The sequence below is a fragment of the Erpetoichthys calabaricus genome, chromosome 5 (assembly GCF_900747795.2).
Source record: "Erpetoichthys calabaricus chromosome 5, fErpCal1.3, whole genome shotgun sequence".
Classification (NCBI taxonomy): Eukaryota; Metazoa; Chordata; class Cladistia; order Polypteriformes; family Polypteridae; genus Erpetoichthys; species Erpetoichthys calabaricus.
In genome coordinates this window covers 33,706,284-33,727,346 of record NC_041398.2, presented here as the reverse complement: position 1 = coordinate 33,727,346, position 21,063 = coordinate 33,706,284, and the positions used below count along the sequence as shown (strand labels likewise).

Below are 21,063 nucleotides of genomic sequence, written 5' to 3'. Positions count from 1 at the left end.
TTTTATAATTAAAATTCATGTGCAGTGCTGTTAATTAAGTAGTCTCTATTGCTGACCAGTGACTTTAATGAAGAGTGACTAAACAAAATGAGGAGGAATTTGGAATGTACAGCTTTGTTTCTAAATATTTTTAGAAAATAAATTATATTATTTAGTTTGAGTTTTCTGTACAGTTTTTCCTGCAAACCTGTGGAGACATGGTGCGTTTGCAGTCACTGTAGTAAACTTTTGACTTTGATCAGTCAGTTTCTCTTGTTGTTTTCTAGTAGCAGACATGGCCGTTCCATTCTCTGTTGACAACAAAGAACAGCAGCGAGCAGTGATCCGCTTTTTATGTGTTGAAGGTGTACCGGGGCCAAAATCCATGCACAGATTTCTACACAATATAGAGATTTTTTTATTTTTACCATAGCGGAGTGCTTACAAAAGGAATGAGAGGTTCTGGACTCCCTGAAGGTAGCAGTGAAGTAGAGAATTAAAACAAAACTGAGTACCATTATGATCAATGCTGCACATCCTCTCCATGACACACTAACACTGAGGACTTTCAGTCAACGAATCATTCAGCAGAAGTGTGTGAATTAACACTACTGGGGCTCCTTTACACCAACAACAATATGCCAGTATAATGCTTCACTGGGATTTGGACCAACAAGTGAGAAGTTTTCTTTCTTTTTAATTTATCTCCCTTTTGAGTCATTCTGGTGTGTGTTCAAAGCATAGTGGGTGTTTGCATATATTTTAACTTATGTGTTTTTATTTAATGAGTTTCTGTTCTATCTATCTATCTATCTATCTATCTATCTATCTATCTATCTATCTATCTATCTATCTATCTATCTATCTATCTATCTATCTACAGTGGTGTGAAAAACTATTTGCCCCCTTCCTGATTTCTTATTCTTTTGCATGTTTGTCACACAAAATGTTTCTTATCATCAAACACATTTAACCATTAGTCAAATATAACACAAGTAAACACAAAATGCAGTTTTTAAATGATGGTTTTTATTATTTAGGGAGAAAAAAAATCCAAACCTACATGGCCCTGTGTGAAAAAGTAATTGCCCCCTTGTTAAAAAATAACCTAACTGTGGTGTATCACACCTGAGTTCAATTTCCGTAGCCACCCCCAGGCCTGATTACTGCCACACCTGTTTCAATCAAGAAATCACTTAAATAGGAGCTGCCTGACACAGAGAAGTAGACCAAAAGCACCTCAAAAGCTAGACATCATGCCAAGATCCAAAGAAATTCAGGAACAAATGAGAACAGAAGTAATTGAGATCTATCAGTCTGGTAAAGGTTATAAAGCCATTTCTAAAGCTTTGGGACTCCAGCGAACCACAGTGAGAGCCATTATCCACAAATGGCAAAAACATGGAACAGTGGTGAACCTTCCCAGGAGTGGCCGGCCGACCAAAATTACCCCAAGAGCGCAGAGACGACTCATCCGAGAGGTCACAAAAGACCCCAGGACAACGTCTAAAGAACTGCAGGCCTCACTTGCCTCAATTAAGGTCAGTGTTCACGACTCCACCATAAGAAAGAGACTGGGCAAAAACGGCCTGCATGGCAGATTTCCAAGACGCAAACCACTGTTAAGCAAAAAGAACATTAGGGCTCGTCTCAATTTTGCTAAGAAACATCTCAATGATTGCCAAGACTTTTGGGAAAATACCTTGTGGACTGATGAGTCAAAAGTTGAACTTTTTGGAAGGCAAATGTCCCGTTACATCTGGCGTAAAAGGAACACAGCATTTCAGAAAAAGAACATCATACCAACAGTAAAATATGGTGGTGGTAGTGTGATGGTCTGGGGTTGTTTTGCTGCTTCAGGACCTGGAAGGCTTGCTGTGATAGATGGAACCATGAATTCTACTGTCTACCAAAAAATCCTGAAGGAGAATGTCCGGCCATCTGTTCGTCAACTCAAGCTGAAGCGATCTTGGGTGCTGCAACAGGACAATGACCCAAAACACACCAGCAAATCCACCTCTGAATGGCTGAAGAAAAACAAAATGAAGACTTTGGAGTGGCCTAGTCAAAGTCCTGACCTGAATCCAATTGAGATGCTATGGCATGACCTTAAAAAGGCGGTTCATGCTAGAAAACCCTCAAATAAAGCTGAATTACAGCAATTTTGCAAAGATGAGTGGGCCAAAATTCCTCCAGAGCGCTGTAAAAGACTCATTGCAAGTTATCGCAAACGCTTGATTGCAGTTATTGCTGCTAAGGGTGGCCCAACCAGTTATTAGGTTCAGGGGGCAATTACTTTTTCACACAGGGCCATGTAGGTTTGGATTTTTTTTTCTCCCTAAATAATAAAAACCACCATTTACAAACTGCATTTTGTGTTTACTTGTGTTATATTTGACTAATGGTTAAATGTGTTTGATGATCAGAAACATTTTGTGTGACAAACATGCAAAAGAATAAGAAATCAGGAAGGGGGCAAATAGATAGATAGATAGATAGATAGATAGATAGATAGATAGATAGATAGATAGATAGATAGATAGATAGATAGATAGATAGATACAGTGGTGTGAAAAACTATCTATCTATCTATCTATCTATCTATCTATCTATCTATCTATCTATCTATCTATCTATCTATCTATCTATCTATCTATCTATCTATCTATCTATCTATCTATCTATCTATCTATCTATCTAATCCCAGCCTCAGAATACCTTTAGCCCATAAAAGACAGATCACTGAAGAGCAGAGAGAGACCTTGTGTTTACCCCTAGAAAACAGGAAGAGAAACTGACTGATGAAGGTCGAAACGTTACCATTGTGACCACAGACACAACCAGTTTCCATACAAATGGGGAAGAGTTGCACAGCCAACCCAAACAAAATGATCACAAATGTGCAAATAACTATTGACTTATGTTCATATTATATGATAAAAATAAACAATAAACCATCTCTTTTTATTCATATAAATCATATATTTATCACAGATAACACAGCTAAACTGAGACAACCAAAATACCTTCATGTGGTCTTCTTTTCCAACTGGGAACTATTTTTGTGATACATATGATATGTTATCAACCTCATTTAGATCCTAAAGTATAATTGTTTCACTTTTTTTGTGAATTTTGTTATTTTCCCCTTGTTTCTTGTTGTTAGTTTTTTGCATTACTCATAGTTGTGGCCTGCTCCATTTCCTGTAATTATATTTTTAGGGCCTTCAGATGTGGCACAAATAAATTCCCATATGCACTGTTTGTTGCAAAGAGTTCTATCCTGATGCACTGGCAACTTTCCTGCCTACTACTGATTAGCTCCTTCATTGTGGTTTTCTTTCATTTTTGTTGGTCACATGACTATTTTTGTATTGTCTTCATTTTGCTTGTGACTTTTGCTTTTGTTCTTGATCCGTTTAGACCTTGCAGAAGAGATTTTTTGTTAATGATTTCCCTTTTTTGGCTTATTTACTGTTTGTTTTGGTTATTTTTGAAATCCATTCTTTTTTCCTAAATTTTTATATTAATTTGGAATTTTGTCATCTTGACATTTTCTGATGTCTTAGTTTGTTTTAAACATTATTTGGTTTAATAAAATTAATATATAAGCCAGTGGTTTTCATTTGTGCCCTTCTTGATATTAAATTATTTTTTTCTCTCTGCTCCATTTCAGTCTGTGTAGGCTGTAAAACCTGCTTCTTGACTTTGAGGCCAGGCTCATTTTTATTTCTAACTCATATTTGGAACTTTGTGGCCTAGATATTGAAGCTAAGCCTTTTTGAGTTCTTTGGCTAGGAGGTCATTACAATTTTGTTCTGTGCTGAAAACAAGCTGCCTCAGATCCCTGACAGTTATGCCAAGAATAACTTCAACAAATTCTGCTGAGCCCTGGCTGTCTGAGGGAATAATTATTGTGAAGAGCCATTGCCACATTTGCTGTATTGCCATCGATAGAAGTTTTCACAGCCCTCCCAACTCTTTCTGAAATCTTTTAGGCACTAAAAAGCCCAAAGAACGATAATAATATTGCAGATACTTATCTGGACAAAGATGTTAATTCAGTATTTTTATGAAGCTGTAGATTTTTATTTTGTTTCTTTTTTCAGATTTCAAGTTTTACTAACATCAGTAAGTTTTATAATATCTTAAATTTAATTCTTACACCATGCTTTTGGCTTAATTTTGGCACATTTTATTTTTTGCTATATAAAGCCATTTTGATTATTGCAGTTGCCAACATTTTAAGGGTTTTATTGTCAGCAATAGAGATCCATTTCTACCATATAACCTCTGGAAGTTGTATCATTGGCACATCACCTTCCGGAGTGCACTTGAGATGGAGGCTTAGCTTTTGATTTTGGTTTACTTTGACTATAAGTTCCTATTAATAGTTTGCTTTTTAATATTTTCAGACTTTCTGTTTTTGACCTTGGTCTGTTTAAGATTTTGCTATTGCATTTCTCCTTTTGATTTCACTTTCTGGTCCTCCTTGCTAAAATTGTCCTTCAGGATGAGATACAATCCATCAAATCACAATATGCATATTCTTCTACACTCCACCAAGGTAAAATGACACCATGAAAGCTGACACCAAAAATGGGTGGGAAAAATGGGCAATATCAAACAGAAAGTATATTGTACATTATTGAAAGGTGAAGGGTGATTAAACAATAGCGTTGAAATGCCAAAAGGTATTGTCCATTAGCATAATAAATAATGGGCATGGATAACGTAATAGTAGGCTTGACTGGAATTTACTGGATGCAGTGGTGATAATGCCATTAGATTTTGTTCATAAACCGGAGTGCCTAAGTATCTTATCCATGGTAGGTTTTGTATAAAGATGTCTCCATGCCCAGGAATAATGGCTTTCTCCACAGACATAGCATAGCTTTGTTATCTTTTAATAAAGTCTTATTTGGAAACAGAAGGCTTTGGACATGGCGTGATTTCCTGGCTTGGGATTTTATTCTGCAACATGATATGAAAATGCTGGTAAAGACAATTTGGTATTTCAGGTACCTAGATGGTAATTCTTTTATTTGCTCTTTTGACTTTTTAGGTGAATATTATATTAAAGAAAAACAAAGCATGTGGGCAGCAGAGGAAGTGTAGCGTCCATTCTGATAATCTGATATAACCAGCAGTCAGAGACAAACATTTTTTCCAAGGTTGTAAAAATTATTCCACTCCAGTTATGTCCAAGTACTCAATATAAGTGGGCTCTGATTTAAAATGTAACAAACGCTGTCTCGTAAAGTGTCCCTGCTCCGCTGATGAGCCACTGCCTGCCACAGGTCACTGCTTTAGACAGTGGACTGAAGCATGTATTAAGAAATGTAGTCCTGAACATGTATTGTAGCTCTAACACATACAGAAAAATGTGGTGAAATTCCATATTTTTGTGCATTGTACTGTAAGAGATATGTGAGACTAAATAAAGTTGTTTTTTTTTGATGATCATATTGCACATTTTTTGAAAAGATCATGCACATACAGTGAAACAACAGCGTTGAATCAAATCAATCTTGTTAATTAATAGAATGCCTTTTTCCTACACTATGCAATCTCTATAAATGTAAATACTACATGTAGCCCTCACCCTCATAAAGGGTGTTGTGCTGCTTTAAGATACGTAAAAGGCACATTATAATAAACTGAAACTTCACATTTCCATAGCATACTCAACATCAGGTTTATTTATCACAGAAATGCACATCATATTACACCAGTGACATTATTATGCTGTCAATAGACTATAAAGATGAAACTGTTGCAAAACATCCTGCCTTTGTTAATATAGTAAGCAACATTTTAGTCTCTTAAAATGCTCAAACTGCATAAACTCACTTTGTCATACAATTTAGCTCCTGCCAGCTCAACTGGTCTAAAGTGACTGTGCAACAGTTCATGAATACTTTTACCAAACACCAGTTGACACAAAATATAGTAGCTCAGGACAGATAAATGACCTAGGAGCATTGAAGTTAAAAGTTCAGTGCGTTAACCACCAGACTACATTGTTAACCTGAAGGATTTATCACACTGGCCATTTTATTTTTTTATTGTTTAAATAAATAAGGCATTCCCTGCTTTCTAGTACAAGCTCAAATGTTAACCATTAATCTATAGAGTAAAAGACTGTTTTTCAAAATAAGAATATGAAAAAGCAGATCAAATGAAGTCACCCGCTTCCAAAATAGCATAAATCAACATCTCTACAGAAATGACAAAGATACCCTCAAGTGGACCGTTGGATTTAGTCACTAGAAATATATTTCAACACAACAAACACATTTTTTTTTCTTATTAAATTATTTCTTTGTTCTGTCAAAAACAAATAATCAACCAAAGGGATAAAGAGAAATTGACCTTTTTTGTGACTGCAGAGCCCAAAGAAGATGCATTTGTATTCGAGGGTTTAACGATTCAAGGCACAGATGTCTCCTTTCCAAGTCAGCCATCCATCCATCCATCCATTCATTTTAACCCTGATTCAAGGTGAAGTTCTAGGTCAAGGATAGCAGGGTCTATCCAAGGCAGCGTTTCATACTCAGTTATACAAGGTCAAGTTAGAGTTGCTAATTCACCTAACTCATAGAGTCCATGAAGGAAAAAATATAAAATATACAGTTACTCAGACTCAGACCTGTCTCATGGAGCTAGCATGCTGGCACACCCTAATTTTAAGGCCTCGATTTTTAGTGTAAAAAGCTTTAGTTTAGATAATGCAAAAATGCATCTATTACTCAATCACTATTATGTAACAAGACTTTAACAAACACTTCAAAACACTTACAAAGCATCAGTAAAGAGTTTTTTATCTCTGTAATGTGACCTACTAAGAAAACTCCACTTTGGAGAGGTCTAAAGTGGCTTCACTGAGACACATTTCTCTTGATATTACATATCTAGTAAGTCATTTTATGACCATGTCAACATGCCACACTGTCCAGGGATGAATAACTGATGTTTTATAACTGTTATGAAGACTAACGTCATGTCCGGTGCCATTCCCACCTCTTCCTTGGCTGACATTTAACCTGATTTGTTACCATCTCAGACTCGTGTCCTTAGGAACATTCTTTTGCTGAAAACCCACATTTATTTTTCTGTCTTTACAATATATAGGGTTGCACCTCAAATCTTTATCTTTGTTTTGTCCTCTTTTACACTGTCATTGGGCATACCTTTCAATGGGACAGAAACGGGGAGCACACAATGAAACTGCTCACTTTGTTATAATATGTATCTTTATACTGTATTAAAATTTCTTTTCAGGTATGTAGTTGTATTCAAATGTATTTTTACAGTTACTAAACAACAGCAATATTTCTCAATTAAGTACAATTTTTGTGCAAACTCAAATTTTACTCCTTTAAATGTCCCAATTATGTAAAACATTCAGAAAACCAAAACATAAACGATTAAACAGAATAAAATGCAAAGACAGTCTGATTTTGGGGACACTTGCCACTAATCATTCCCTGTTCATTACAGCTCCCCAGCTCAATGAGATAGTACCCTGAGCTCAACTCTGGATGGAGTGTATAGCTTATTTGGAAAACATTGATTTATTTCCTCATCATTTTCACATGCTGTATTCGCAGTGGCAAATGTTTCGTTCAGGGCAGACTTTTTTTTTCCTTTAAATTCTAAGTCTGTTAAATTGGAGTTGGTTAAATCAACTTGTAAGCCAGAGCATGCATTAGACACCCAAGATGCCAGCCTGCTTAAGATTTCATTTCAAAAATAAGGTAAGAGAGTTGGAGCTGTATGTAGCTGAGCATAATTATGATATTATAGCAATAATGGAAACCTGGCTAAACAACAAAGATGGGAATGAGTGTAACATAGAGGGATACATATTTTTTAGGAAGGAACAGACAGAACAGAAAAAGAGATGGGGTTGCTGTTTATGCCAAACAGGATTTAAATGCAAGTCCTCTTCAGTTGGATGATGAGCCCCATCTTAGTGAGGACATGTGGCTTCACCTGGAAAATATTAAGGAAAGAGGTCTCATTATATTTCAGACAGTAATTTCAACACACATCTTTTTAGTAATACCAAAAAGGCAAGATTACAGGGAGATATTATAGTCATGGGGACATTAATTATCTGAATATAAAATGGGATAACCTTGCAGATGGAGGAGCACAAGAAAAGGAGTTTTTAGAAGTAATCAGTGATTGTTTTTTAACACAGCATGTTAAAGCACCAACAAGGGGTGAAGCCTGTCTGCATTTAGTATTTTGTAATAATCAAGACAGAATTGAGGGTGTAGAGGTGATTGAACCACTAGGGTCAAGTGACTGTAATATAATACAATTCTCAATATTTTGTAACAGATGCGAAGATTAAAATTGTTAAGTTGAACTTTGGTAGGGCAAATTTTGACCAGATGTGACAAAGTATAAGGAGGATAGACTGTGAAAAGTTTTTAAGTGTGGATACAGTCAAGGAGCAGTGGAACAGGTTTAAAAATGTTTTACATTTAATGCAGGACAGATACATACCTAAATTTGGAATTAATAGGAAGCTAAAAAAAACTCCACGGTGGATTAATAAAGATTTCAAAAAGAGGTTGCAAAGGAAAACTGCTTTATAAGGCATATAAGACTAATGACTGCAAAGTGGATCGTAGAGCGTATGAGAACACGAGGGCAACTATTAAGAAGGATATCAGGGAGGCTAAAAGACAGTTGGAGAGGAATATAGCAGATAAGGTGAAAGACGACCCTAAGAGATTCTTTCAGTATTTTAGTAGTAAAAGAACAGTCAAGGAGGAGGTAAAGTGCATCAGAAAAAATAAAGAGGAATTAAAAGATACAGACAATGAAATAGCGGATGCTCTAAACTTACATTTTTCTGAAGTGTTTACAAGTCAGCAAGTGGATAACCTCCCAGAGGTAAACAGGCCTGCTAAGGAGGTACTGAGGGATTTGGAAATTGTAGAAGGAGAAGTGCTGCTCAGATTAAATAAGATGAAATCAAACAAATTACCAGGACCAGATAATACTTACCCTCGAGTTATTAAGGAGGCTAGCAAGTGCATATATAAACCCTTGACACATTTTTTTAGGAAATCACTGCGCACTGGGAAATTCCAAAGGACTGGAAAATAGTAAATGTCATCCCGTTACATAAAAAGGGTGACAGGGCAGATCCAAGCAACTATAGGCCAGTAAGCTTAATATGCATCACAGGAAAATTAATGGAAGGAATTATTAAGGATAAGATTGAGCAACACATGTCAAGAACAGGAGTTATTAGGAACAGTCAGCATGGGTTCAGGAGAGGGAGATCATGTTTTACTAACATGCAGGAATTATATGAGGAAGCAACAAAAGGATACGATCAAAGTGGAGCATATGATATTATTTATCTTGACTCTCAGAAAGCATTTGATAAGGTGCCATGTGAGAGGTTGGGCATCAAACTAAATAAAGTGGGAGTTCAGGGTGATGTTTTTAGATGGGTGCAGAATTGGCTCAGACGCAGGAAACAGAAGGTGATGGTGTAAGGAACCAAATCAGAATCGGCCAATGTTAAGAGTGATGTTCCACAAGGGTTAGTGCTAGGGCTGCTGCTATTTTTAATATATAAAATGATTTAGATAGGAATATAAGTAACAAGGGGGCGGCACGGTGGCGCAGTGGTAGCGTTGCTGCCTCGCAGTTAGGAGACCCGGGTTCGCTTCCTGGGTCCTCCCTGCGTGGAGTTTGCATGTTCTCCCCGTGTCTGCGTGGGTTTCCTCCGGGCGCTCCGGTTTCCTCCCTCTAAATTGGTCCTAGTGTGTGCTTGGTGTGTGGGTGTGTTTGTGTGTGTCCTGCGGTGGGTTGGTTCCTGCCTTGTGCCCTGTGTTGGCTGGGAATGGCTCCAGCAGACCCCCGTGACCCTGTGTTCGGAATTCAGTGGGTTGGAAAATGGATGGATGGATGGATGGATATAAGTAACAAGCTGGTTAAGTTTGCAGATGATACTAAGATAGGTGGATTAGCAGATCATTTGGAATCCGTTATATCATTACAGAAGGACTTGGGTAGCATACAGGCTTGAGCAGATTTGTGTCAGATGAAATTTAATGTCAGTAAATGTAAAGTATTACACATAGGAAGTAAAAATGTTAGGTTTGAATACACAATGGGCAGTTGGAAAATCGAGAGTACACCTTATGAGAAGAATTTAGCAGTCGTAATGGACTCTAAACTATCGACTTCCAGACAGTGTTCAGAAGCCATTAAGAAGGCTAACAGAATGTTAGGTTATATAGCACGGTGTGTGGAGTACAAGTTCAAGGAGGTTCTGCTCAACCTTTATAATGCACTGGTGAGGCATCATCTGGAATACTGTGTGCAGTTTTGGTCTCCAGGCTACAAAAAGGACATAGCAGCACTAGAAAAGGTCCAGAGAAGAGCGACTAGGCTGATTCCAGGGCTACAGGGGTTGAATTATGAGGAAAGATTAAAAGAGTTGAGTCTTTACAGTTTAAGCAAAAGAAGATTAAGAGGTGACATGATTGAAGTGTTTAAAATTATGAAGGGAATTAGTACAGTGGATCAAGACTGTTATTTTAAAATCAGTTCATCAAGAACACGTGGACACAGTTGGAAACTTGTTAAAGGTAAATTTCGCAAAAACATTAGGAAATGTATCTTTACACAAAGAACAATAGACACTTGGAATAAGCTACCAAGTAGTGTGGTAGACAGTAAGACTTTAGGGACTTTCAAAACTTGACTTGATGTTTTTTTAGAAGAAATAAGTGGAAAGGACTGGTGAGCTTTGTTGGACTGAATGGCCTGTTCTTGTCTAGATTGTTCTAATGTTCTAATTAGTAACAGTAGGAGGTCCAACTTTTAGTTACAGGGACCCAAAGTTGTGGAACATTCTAGCTGAGGACTTCCTACTTTAGTATAGCATACCCTGATTAGAGCTGCTGATTAGCTGTTCATACTGCATCGCTTGTTAGTCACTTGTACAAAAACATAAGCATTAATGAACCATCACTAACCTTCCTCTATTCTACTTCCCTTCTTAAAAACTTGGTGTGTCACTTGGTGCCACTGCTTTACTGACAAGCTGCTTTCATGCCCATGAAAAGTCACCTGAGATGTTGAGAGCCTTAAAATCATAAGATAGAAAGTTTCTTTTATCAGAATGAATGGCCCAGCACAGACTCTGCTACAGAATGCCCAGAAGGACTCTGAGTCTGTCTGACTTTGTTTTTGAGTTTCTCTCTTACAATTGACTGTGTACCCACAGATGTTTCTTTTCTTCAGGTGCGCTGCTGACTGGAGTTTATGTTTTCCTTTCCTCCATTGTCAAATGAATTCAATAATTAATTAATGGACAGAGTGTCTGTACTGTGCAAAAAGTGCCCATGGTTTGTTCCTGCCAGGGATGGGATTAGCTCCAGCAAACCCCTGTGACCCTGTGTTAGGATAAAGCGGATTGTGTAATGGATGGATGGAATTAAGAACAGACTCACAACAGACTAGAAAAATGGGCAAACTAAACATGGACACAAGGGAGGCTGGGATCTGGTTGTCTGGAGGTGTGAGCCATTGGCATTTACCACTTACTCAACTGAAAACAGGTCAGGAGGCACATGGATGCTAAAAGGATGGTCACATCTTTTGTGTCAAAAAATGTAACATTAAAATATATATAGTTTTAGAATATCATTCAGAAAAGTCTTGGTATGATTCAGTGTATGAAGGTAGAAAACAAATTAATCACCTGTTCTTCTTGCTGTTTTACATGCCATATTCAGAAGGTATTTGTTCTGAACTGCCCATTCTTCAATTATTTGTGATGTTTGCATATTGTAGATGTGTTTTTGTGGGTTTTTCTTCTGCTTCTTCAGTTTCTCCCCACATACTAAAGATGTGCACATTATGTTAAATGATGACCCTAAACTGATTTTGAATGGTTGTATTCTTTGAGGAAATGTTAATGATGTGAAGAGGAATTGACCATTTGATATTAATCAGTCAATTAAGTTTGCTTTTGACAATGTCACTATCTAATGAGACATTTCGGTAAGGCTCACATTTTAAATTTTCCTTATCTTTCTTTGTAGAGGGGCCTACTGTAGAGAAGCATCCATGCAGCATTGATAATGTGCAGTGTTCAAACATGGTGTTTTGTCTGATGGCTAAACCTTAAATTTTTTCTCATAAGACCATAAAATCTTCATCCAGCAAATTTCAGAGTCCCCCATGTTTCTCCAGATATCTTGTGTGTTTTTTTTCTCTTTGCCACTCTCCCAAAAAGCTGTAATTAATGAAGCACCTGGCCAACGGTTGCTGTCTTCACTGTCCCTCCATTCTTATCCATTGTAGCTTGCAACTATTTCAGAGTTCTCAGACGTCTCTTGGTGGCCTCCTTTACTTGTATTCTTCTTGCCTGTTCATTCAGTTTTTGTAGATGGCCTGCCCTGAGTAAATTGTTTGGCTTTGTCATACTTTTTTGATTTATTAATGACTGATTTCACTGGATATACAGTGATCTGGCTGTTTTCTTGTCTCCATCCCCTGACTTGTCCTTTTCAATCATCTTTTCACAGAGTTACTTGGAGTGTTCTTTTGTCTTCATTGTGTAAGATGGTCCATGATACTGTCTCATCACAAGTTGGACCTTCCACATACAGTCAGGTATATTTAAACAACAATCAATTGAATCTCCAGACAAGTGGTCTCCATTGAACTAATGAAGGATCTCTAAAACCAGATGGCTTTACTAGTGCTGAGTTTGGTGTGTCCTATTAAAGGGGGCGAATACATGTGATCAACTATAAGATTTTCATATTTGTAATTGATTTAGATCACTTTGCAGAGGTATGATTTCACTTTGACATTTAAATCTTTTTTGGTTGTTCAATATAAAAAAAGCCAAATTAAATCTGTGGTGTTTGTTAATGTTGTATAACAATAAAACGTGAAAATTTTTAAGGGGAAGAATAAGTTATGTTAACATAAAAGATGGCTGCTCTTACTTTGTTTAGAAGATTTATGATATTATTCAGTTTTTTACTTTGTAATTTTATAAAAATATCACAGTCAGTTTGTCCTTCTTATATTATAGAACAACACCCAATGTTATAGTGACTTGTGTGGCATGGCTCTAAGATTGAGTGAAGACATTTATGATGGAATACACGCTGCCTTTGCCCTGTAGTTCTTAGTATATATTTGCGGTCAGCTTAATTTGGATGTTGGGCTCTTTGTTGTGTCCCCTGTAGCTTCATAGGGAAATCCACAATGCTTTCCGCATCGAAATGTTGGGTGTTGATATTCCTTACTTGATATAAAACTTCTTCCCAAAGATTGTGTACACTCTTTGGCACAGAGCAAGGACTTGGTGGATATTAAATGTAGTCACCCAATCCCATTCCATGAGGTTCCTGGGCATTTTTAAATGTCTAACTTCTGGGGCTCTAAGGGGAGTCGAATCCAGGTCCATAGACAATGCCCTTAAACCTCTAATTAAAATGAAGAGATGCCTGCAACTAGTTGATATTTATCCCCGTCAGAGTAAATGTGTGCCTTGCAATTTACTGGTGGCTGGAGTAGAGTTTGATCTTGATTGGAATTTTGTTGGTCCTCATGACCCTCTAATGGATGTGGATGAACTTTCATAGTTACCATTCTGGGTTCAGCTCCTACCACCACCAAAAAAAAAACTTTTTCCAGAAAATTCAGTAAGTGAATGAATGGACAGAAGCCAGAATCTCAATATGTGATGGAAGGAGATGGAAACATTACACATTTCTTTCAAGTTTAATATTCTTCCAAGTATGTTTGATGTAAATATTAACTTTCATCAAGTATGATCACTTCATGTAGGTATAAAGAAGCTTTATTGTAATGAAAATGCAGGTGCACTACAAAAAAGGTAAAAATATGTTTTCAGTAATATTACAATGCAGTACCAGATGCATGCAACTAAGTTCTCATAATACAAAACTGTAAGTATGATCACACATTGATAAATTTCAAGCACAATCTGAGCAGAGATGCTAAAGAATGATAAGGAATATGTAAGAGTAAAATTCCATGATTCAGCCGATAACATTATTTACCTCCATTAGTTTAACTCTGCCTCGCCTAAGAAGGCTTTCAGTAAATGCTCTGCGGAAATACTTCTCAGGAATATTTTGGCCTATAGGAATTAGAATCTCGGAAATGGTTATACTGTGTTTATCAATGCTTTTAGAATTGACTCGAATCTGGAGGTTGTAGTAATGCACTTCACTGACAACAAATTCATGAAGATCAATGCTCAGGTTGTCTTCTGTTATTAGGTTAATGCGGGATTGACTTTGTAAGAGACCATTATGCCAACGAGCAATCAAATTGACAGCAGTCTCCAGGTAGGATGTGCCATCTAATAAATCATTAGCAGCCTGCATCTCCAATCTAATATGTCTTGTGTTCAAACCATTACCAATTGTACAGAAAAGTTCTGAGTTTATAAAAAAATCACTTGTTAAAGTGTAGGCACACTCCCCCTCTGCTATTGGTCCACAATAGTTCCAACTTGTCTCAGTCCTGCACCAATTATATTTCTTACCATTCAGTCCACATTTGTGATCTGCCCTGCACTGTTTTTTTTTTGGTGGTGACATTTGGACGTGGAGAGCAATAGTCCCACCCTTTCAAAGTGTGACACCAATAATAATCATGACGATATTTATTAATATTTTTATTTTATTAATTTTCATTGTAATCATTCCATACAAACAGATCAATTTATAACCCAACAAATTTGAAAACAAATCAAACCCCACCCCTGAGAAGGAGAGCTTAGCTAAAGGAAAATTTCTTTAAGCTTTTTAATAAGGCAACATTAGACAAAAGAAGGGGAGAAGTAAATATCTATATAAATAAGAGATGGAGAAGGGAGTTAAATGCAATAATAGTTATTTCTCTTATTCTAAAATAATATTGATTAAATCCTGCCATGTTTTGAAAAAATTTTGTACAGATCCTCTAACTGAAAATTTGATTTTTTCCAATTTCAAATAATATAAAACATCGGTTTCCCACTGACTTATAAGAGGAGAATTAGGATTCTTCCAATTTAACAAAATAAGTCTGCGTGCCAAGAGTGTAGTGAATGCAATCACCGTTTGCTTGTCCTTCTCCAATTCAAGTCCATCTGGAAGGACACCAAACACAGCTGTTAGTGGGTTAGGAGGGATTGTGATACTAAGGCTGTCTGAGAGGCACTTAAAAATTTTTGTCCAAAATGATGTTAGTTTGGTGCAGGCCCAGAACATGTGACCCAGTGAGGCAGGAGCTTGGTTGCAGCGCTCGCAGGTTGGATCCTGGCCTGGAAACATTTTGGACAGTTTTAAGCGAGACAGATGAGCTCGATATATAATTTTTAGTTGAATAATTCTATGCTTTGCACATATTAATAAAGTATTTATCTATCTATCTATCTATCTATCTATAGAACTCGAGTGAATTCTCTGCTTTGCTACCTTCCACTCCTTTTCTGATATATTGATTAAGAGATCTTCTTCCCAATGTGCTCTTGGGTCTTTGAAAGGTAGGGACTCTAATAAGATTTTATATATTGCGGAAATAGTGTTTGTTTCCTCGGAATTGAGCAGTATTTTTTCCAGCATTGTGGAGGGTGCAAGGTGGGGGAAATCGGGCAATTTCTGTTTAACAAAATTTCGAATTTGAAGATAGTAAAAGAAATGTGTAGCTGGGAGGTTAAATTTTGAACGTAATTGTTCAAAAGATGTAAATATGTTGTCTATATAAAGATCTCTGAGCATTTTAATCCCAAAATATTTCCAGGTATTAAAAACTGGATATACTTGCGAAGGTTGAAAGAGGTGGTTCCCTTGCAGAGGTGCCACTGATAAAAGATTTTCCATCTTAAAATGCTTCCTAATTTGGTTCCATATTCTGAGTGAGTAAAGCACAATTGGGTTATTAGTATATTTGCGATAACTTTCATTTATTGGAGAGCAGAGCAGGGAATATAAAGAAGTACTACAGGATTTTACTTCTATTGCAGACCAAGCCTGGGTATGTGCATTTATTTGTGTCCAGGTTTTTATGGCTTGTATGTTTGCTGCCCAGTAATAAAACTGAAAATTAGGTAAAGCCATGCCACCTTCTGCCTGAGGTCTTTGTAGGGTCGCTCTTCGGATACGTGGGTGTTTTGAGTTCCAAATGAATGAGGTTATTATTGAATCTAACTGTTTAAAAAACGATTTATTGATATATATTGAAATGTTTTGAAATAAAAAGAGAAGTTTAGGAAGGATATTCATCTTAACAATGTTAATTCTTCCGGCTAGAGTGAGATGAAGGGTTGACCATCTATGCAAGTCTTGCTTAATTTTTTCCATACAGACGCCAAAATTTTGTTGATAAAGAGCTTTATGTTTACTTGTGATATTTACCCCTAGGTATTTAAACTGATCTGCTATGGTAAAAGGTAGGGTGTCTAATCTAATATTATATGCTTGTGAGTTCACTGGAAAGAGTATACTTTTATTCAGATTAATTCTAAGACCAGATATCTTTTGAAATTCTGTTAGTGCTGTTAAAATAGCAGGGACAGTGTTTTCTGGGTCCGATATATATAAGACCATATCATCTGCATATAGAGAAATTTTCTGTTCCAGTCCTTCTCTGACAATCCCCTTTATCTGATAAGAATTTCGGAAGTGAACTGCCAGTGGTTCAATAGCGATTGCAAACAACAGTGGCGACAAGGGACATCCTTGTCTGGTACCACGTTCTAGTTTAAAGTAGTCTGAGCAAATTTTATTAATACAAACTGAAGCTTCTGGACTGGTATACAGTAGTTTGATCCAAGCACAAATATTCGGGCCAAACCCAAATTTCTCCAGTGCAGTGAAAAGGTAATTCCATTCGATCATGTCAAATGCCTTTTCTGCGTCTAATGATAGTAATATCTCTGGGGTGTTTGATTTTGCTGGTGAATATATAACATTAAACAAGCGTCGGAGATTTGAAGATAGATGTCGGCCTTTAAAAATTCCAGTTTGATCTTGTGATATTACCGAGGGCAGCACTTTCTCCATCCTTCTAGCTAGGATTTTTGAGAGTATCTTAACATCATTATTCAGGAGTGAAATTGGTCTATATGATGCACATTGTAACAAGTCCTTATTTTGTTTAGGAAAGACGGTGATTAATGCTTGTCGAAATGTTTGAGGTAGTATTTGGTGGTCTTTAGCTTCTGTAAATGTTACCAATAAGAGTGGAGCTAGCTGAGTGGAGAATTTCTTATAAAACTCTACGGGGTAACCATCAGGGCCTGATGATTTCCCGCTTTGTAGTGACTTTATAGCGTCTAGTAATTCTGTTAGCGTTAGAGGTTTATCCAGTTCCTCAGCACTTACATCTATTTGTGGTATTTGTAAATTATCCAGAAATGCATTAGATTGCGTGTTGTCTTCTTTGGGCTCAGTGGAATATAAAGACTTATAGTAATCTCTAAATGTGTGCATTATTTTATTATGGTCGATGATTTCTTCTCCATTCTTGTTGGTGATTACTGGTATTGCATTGTGAACTTCTTGTTTATGAATTTGTTGAGCTAAAAGCTTATTAGCTTTTTCTCCGTGTTCATAGTAATGCTGTCTAGACTTATAAATAAGTTGCTCAGTTTCTTTAGTTGTTAAGATGTTAAGTTCTGTATGCAGGGCCTGCCTTTTCCTGTGAAGAGCTTCACTTGGACGCCTGGCTTGTTCTTCATCTATTCTAGTAATTTCATTTCTTAGCTCTGACACTTTCTTGGTTTCTAATTTATTTCTATGGGAAAGATATGAAATAATCTGGCCTCTTAAGAAGGCCTTTAGAGTTTCCCAGAGTGTTCCTGCAGAAACCTCTGTGGACGTGTTTGTCTCTAGGAAGAAACTGATTTGTTTGGATATAAATTCTGTGCAGTTCTCGTCTGCCAATAAAAGAGGGTTAAGACGCCATCTGCGAGGTGAGTATGAGGGGCTTATTGATTTTAGCTCCAAGACTAGAGGGGCATGGTCAGAGATAACAATTGTGTCATATTTGCATGATTTAATTGTAGGCAGGAAATTATTATCTATAAAAAAATAATCAATTCTTGAGTAGCTATAATGCACTGGTGAGTAGAACGAATATGTTCGAGTTTGGGTTAAGAAACCTCCAGGGGTCTGATAAGTTGTGATCATTTAAAAACTGTGTAATTATCTTTGCAGTATGCTCACCTACGCTACCACACCCACCTGTCCTACCGGCTGCGTTGTGCTGTGCTACTTCTACACTGCTATCAGCTAAGTATCACTCAATATTTTAGCGCTTTGAGTACTGAGAAAAGCGCTATATAAATGTAGTGAATTATTATTATTTATTATTAAACAGTAAAGTACAAAAACGAAGTAGAAAGTAACAATAAACCGCAACACCGCCGGGAGCACCGGCACACCGCGTCTACTAAACACTAAGAAATACTAAGGAAAAAATACTATTCAGTAAGTACCACGTCTACTAAACAGTTAATCAGTAAAGGAGAAAGGACTAACCGCGTCAGCTGCGTAGCTCATCTTGGAGCGAAATGAAGTGATTGAAGTAAGGGAATGGGAGGGGAGATGGTCACGTGACTCCAACACCCGCCTTAACTCTCCATCCCTCCACAAACACACAAACACAGCCACACGGATCCCAACTCTCCTTTATATATATATATATATATATATATATATATATATCTATATATATCATAGATTCATTGTACATTGTTCTTTGCTTTGTAGCACAGATCAGGTAGTAACAGGGACTACCCGAACCCCTAAGTTTATAACGCTGATCCCTCACAAAACAGATCCTGTGGGTGTTAATTAGTCAGAGTGATAGGAGCACGGGAGAAACAAAGAGAGTTAAAGGACTCTGAGTATATTGGATTTGCAGAATAATTTTATTTCATTGAGACACAGTGGTACAGTGGTCAGCATTGCCACCTTCCAACTTAGGCCACATTTTTGGTCACAATATTAAGTGCAGTATAATTGGCAAATATTCCTGCGTGGAGTTTGCATGTTTTCCCCGTGTCTGTGTGAGTTTCCTCCCACAGTCCAAAGACATGCAGGTTAGATGCATTGGTGATTCTGAATTGTCCCTAGTGTGTGTGTGTGGGTGTGTGTGTGTGTGTGGCGCCCTGCCCGGGGTTTATTTCCTGCTTTGCACCCTGTGTTGGCTGGGATTAGCACCAGCAGACCCCCGTGACCCTGTAGTTAGGATAAAGTGGGTTGGATAATGGATGGATGGATGGATAATTGGCAAATGTTTCCTCATCCCTATGGGACACTTCAGAGACCATTGCACCATTATAATTCCTTCCAAAACTAATTCAGTTTTCCAGTTGACTTTGCCGAAATTCCTGAAAATGTCAGTGTTTTTCACCAAACTCAAGGAAAAGCAAATTCAGATGTGTTTGCTCATTACTTCACCACAAAAGTGGTGGCACCAAAAAATGGACTATTAAAAACTCTGTATATAAACTGCAGTTGCTGATGTGCAACAAAATGATGTTGAGACGGATCAGCCATATTTATTCATCAACCTCATCTCCTGCTCAGAATTAAAATCCAATAGCCAGTAGCAGGAGCACTGACTGATAGCCATGTCTATCAGTTTGTCAAAAAGCATTATTGGAAGAATTTCCAGTTCTTTTCTAGCAGGGTTTAGCTATTTGCAAAGTAAAAAAAAAGACATGTAAAATATGTTTTTAAAGTTTACTGGAGCCCTGGGGAGGAAGTTGCTTTGCATAGATGCCACCCTGTCTGTCACCATTTCTCATTTCAGAGCTCTGCCAGGGTTTATAACTTCATCAATGAGGCACACTAGCAGGATCCAAAGCAGCAATGACTTCTCCACTGCTCCCCATCTTTCTCTTTCTCACATTATACAGTCAAGGTAAGAAGGTGTTTAATAATTGATGTGGTAAAATAAATGCAATCCTTGTTTATGAATTAAATGGTTTTGCTGTTTTTAACCCAAATAAAAAGTTATAAATACTACATGACTTTGGCTTTTTAATTTTCAGACTCCAGCTGTGAGATTAAGGTAACTCAGACTCCAACAGCCAAATCAGTCTCTGTAGGAGACAACGTTGACTTTACATGTACAACCAGCACTGATATGAGTAGTAATGTAGACTGGTACCATCAGAGACCTGGAGAAGCTCCTAAGCTCCTGATCTATGCAGCAAATGAACTTGCAGATGACATCCCAGATCGCTTCAGTGGCAGCGGATCAGAGACTGAATTCACACTGACTATCACTGGAGTCCAGGCTGAGGATGCAGGACATTACTACTGTTTACAGTATGAAGAGTTTCCTCTCACACAGCGACAGAGAGCCATACAAAAACTTCTCAACATCTGAACAGCCTGCAGGTGCTTTACAAAGGCACCAGAGTGACACTCATTTAAAACTTTGCTTCTATATGATGTTAGTGTTAGCTTTAAGGCTATTGACTCAAACAGTTTGATTTTTCATTTTTATGATGGGATTATGCTTCTATAAACCTGATTCCAAAAGCTGCATCTTAAGGCATTACATAATTTGAAATAATTCACATTCACAATTACATATGGTGTGGCATGGTGTTAATTGCTTCTGGACTGTGAGTTCATAACATGTTTTCCTGAGTACACGTAACGTTTTCTCCAGATACTCTGTTTTTTCTCCAACATCCCACAGATGTGTCAGGTAAGTTATTGAGATCTCCAGACTGGGCCTGTGTGGGTGGGTGCACAAGTGTCCCCTGCTGCAGACTGGTTCCCTGTCCTGTTTTAGCTCCTGCCTTCAGGGCCAGCAAAACTGTGAACACAAATATAATAATATATAAATAAAATGGTAGTTTCATTTTACACAGAGAATCTTAATTATAAAAAGTAAGCAATAAGAATAACATGCTTAATTAAAGTTTTGTACAACTAAAAACAATATAAATCATTGACATTCAGATCTGTTTTATTTTTATTTTTTACTTGGAGAACTTGAAAACAATTCATTTTAAATCTATTGTTTCAGCTAGTTCAC

At 37.2% G+C, this 21,063-nt stretch overlaps 1 gene segment (V, D, J or C); it reads left to right on the top strand.

The window, feature by feature from the left end:
- Positions 1 to 19,779: 19,779 nt before the first annotated feature.
- LOC127527989 (immunoglobulin kappa variable 1D-33-like) lies at positions 19,780 to 20,403 on the top strand. The segment is given in 2 exon segments: positions 19,780 to 19,932; positions 20,063 to 20,403. Coding segments are annotated over 2 exon segments (393 nt in total).
- Positions 20,404 to 21,063: the final 660 nt, after the last annotated feature.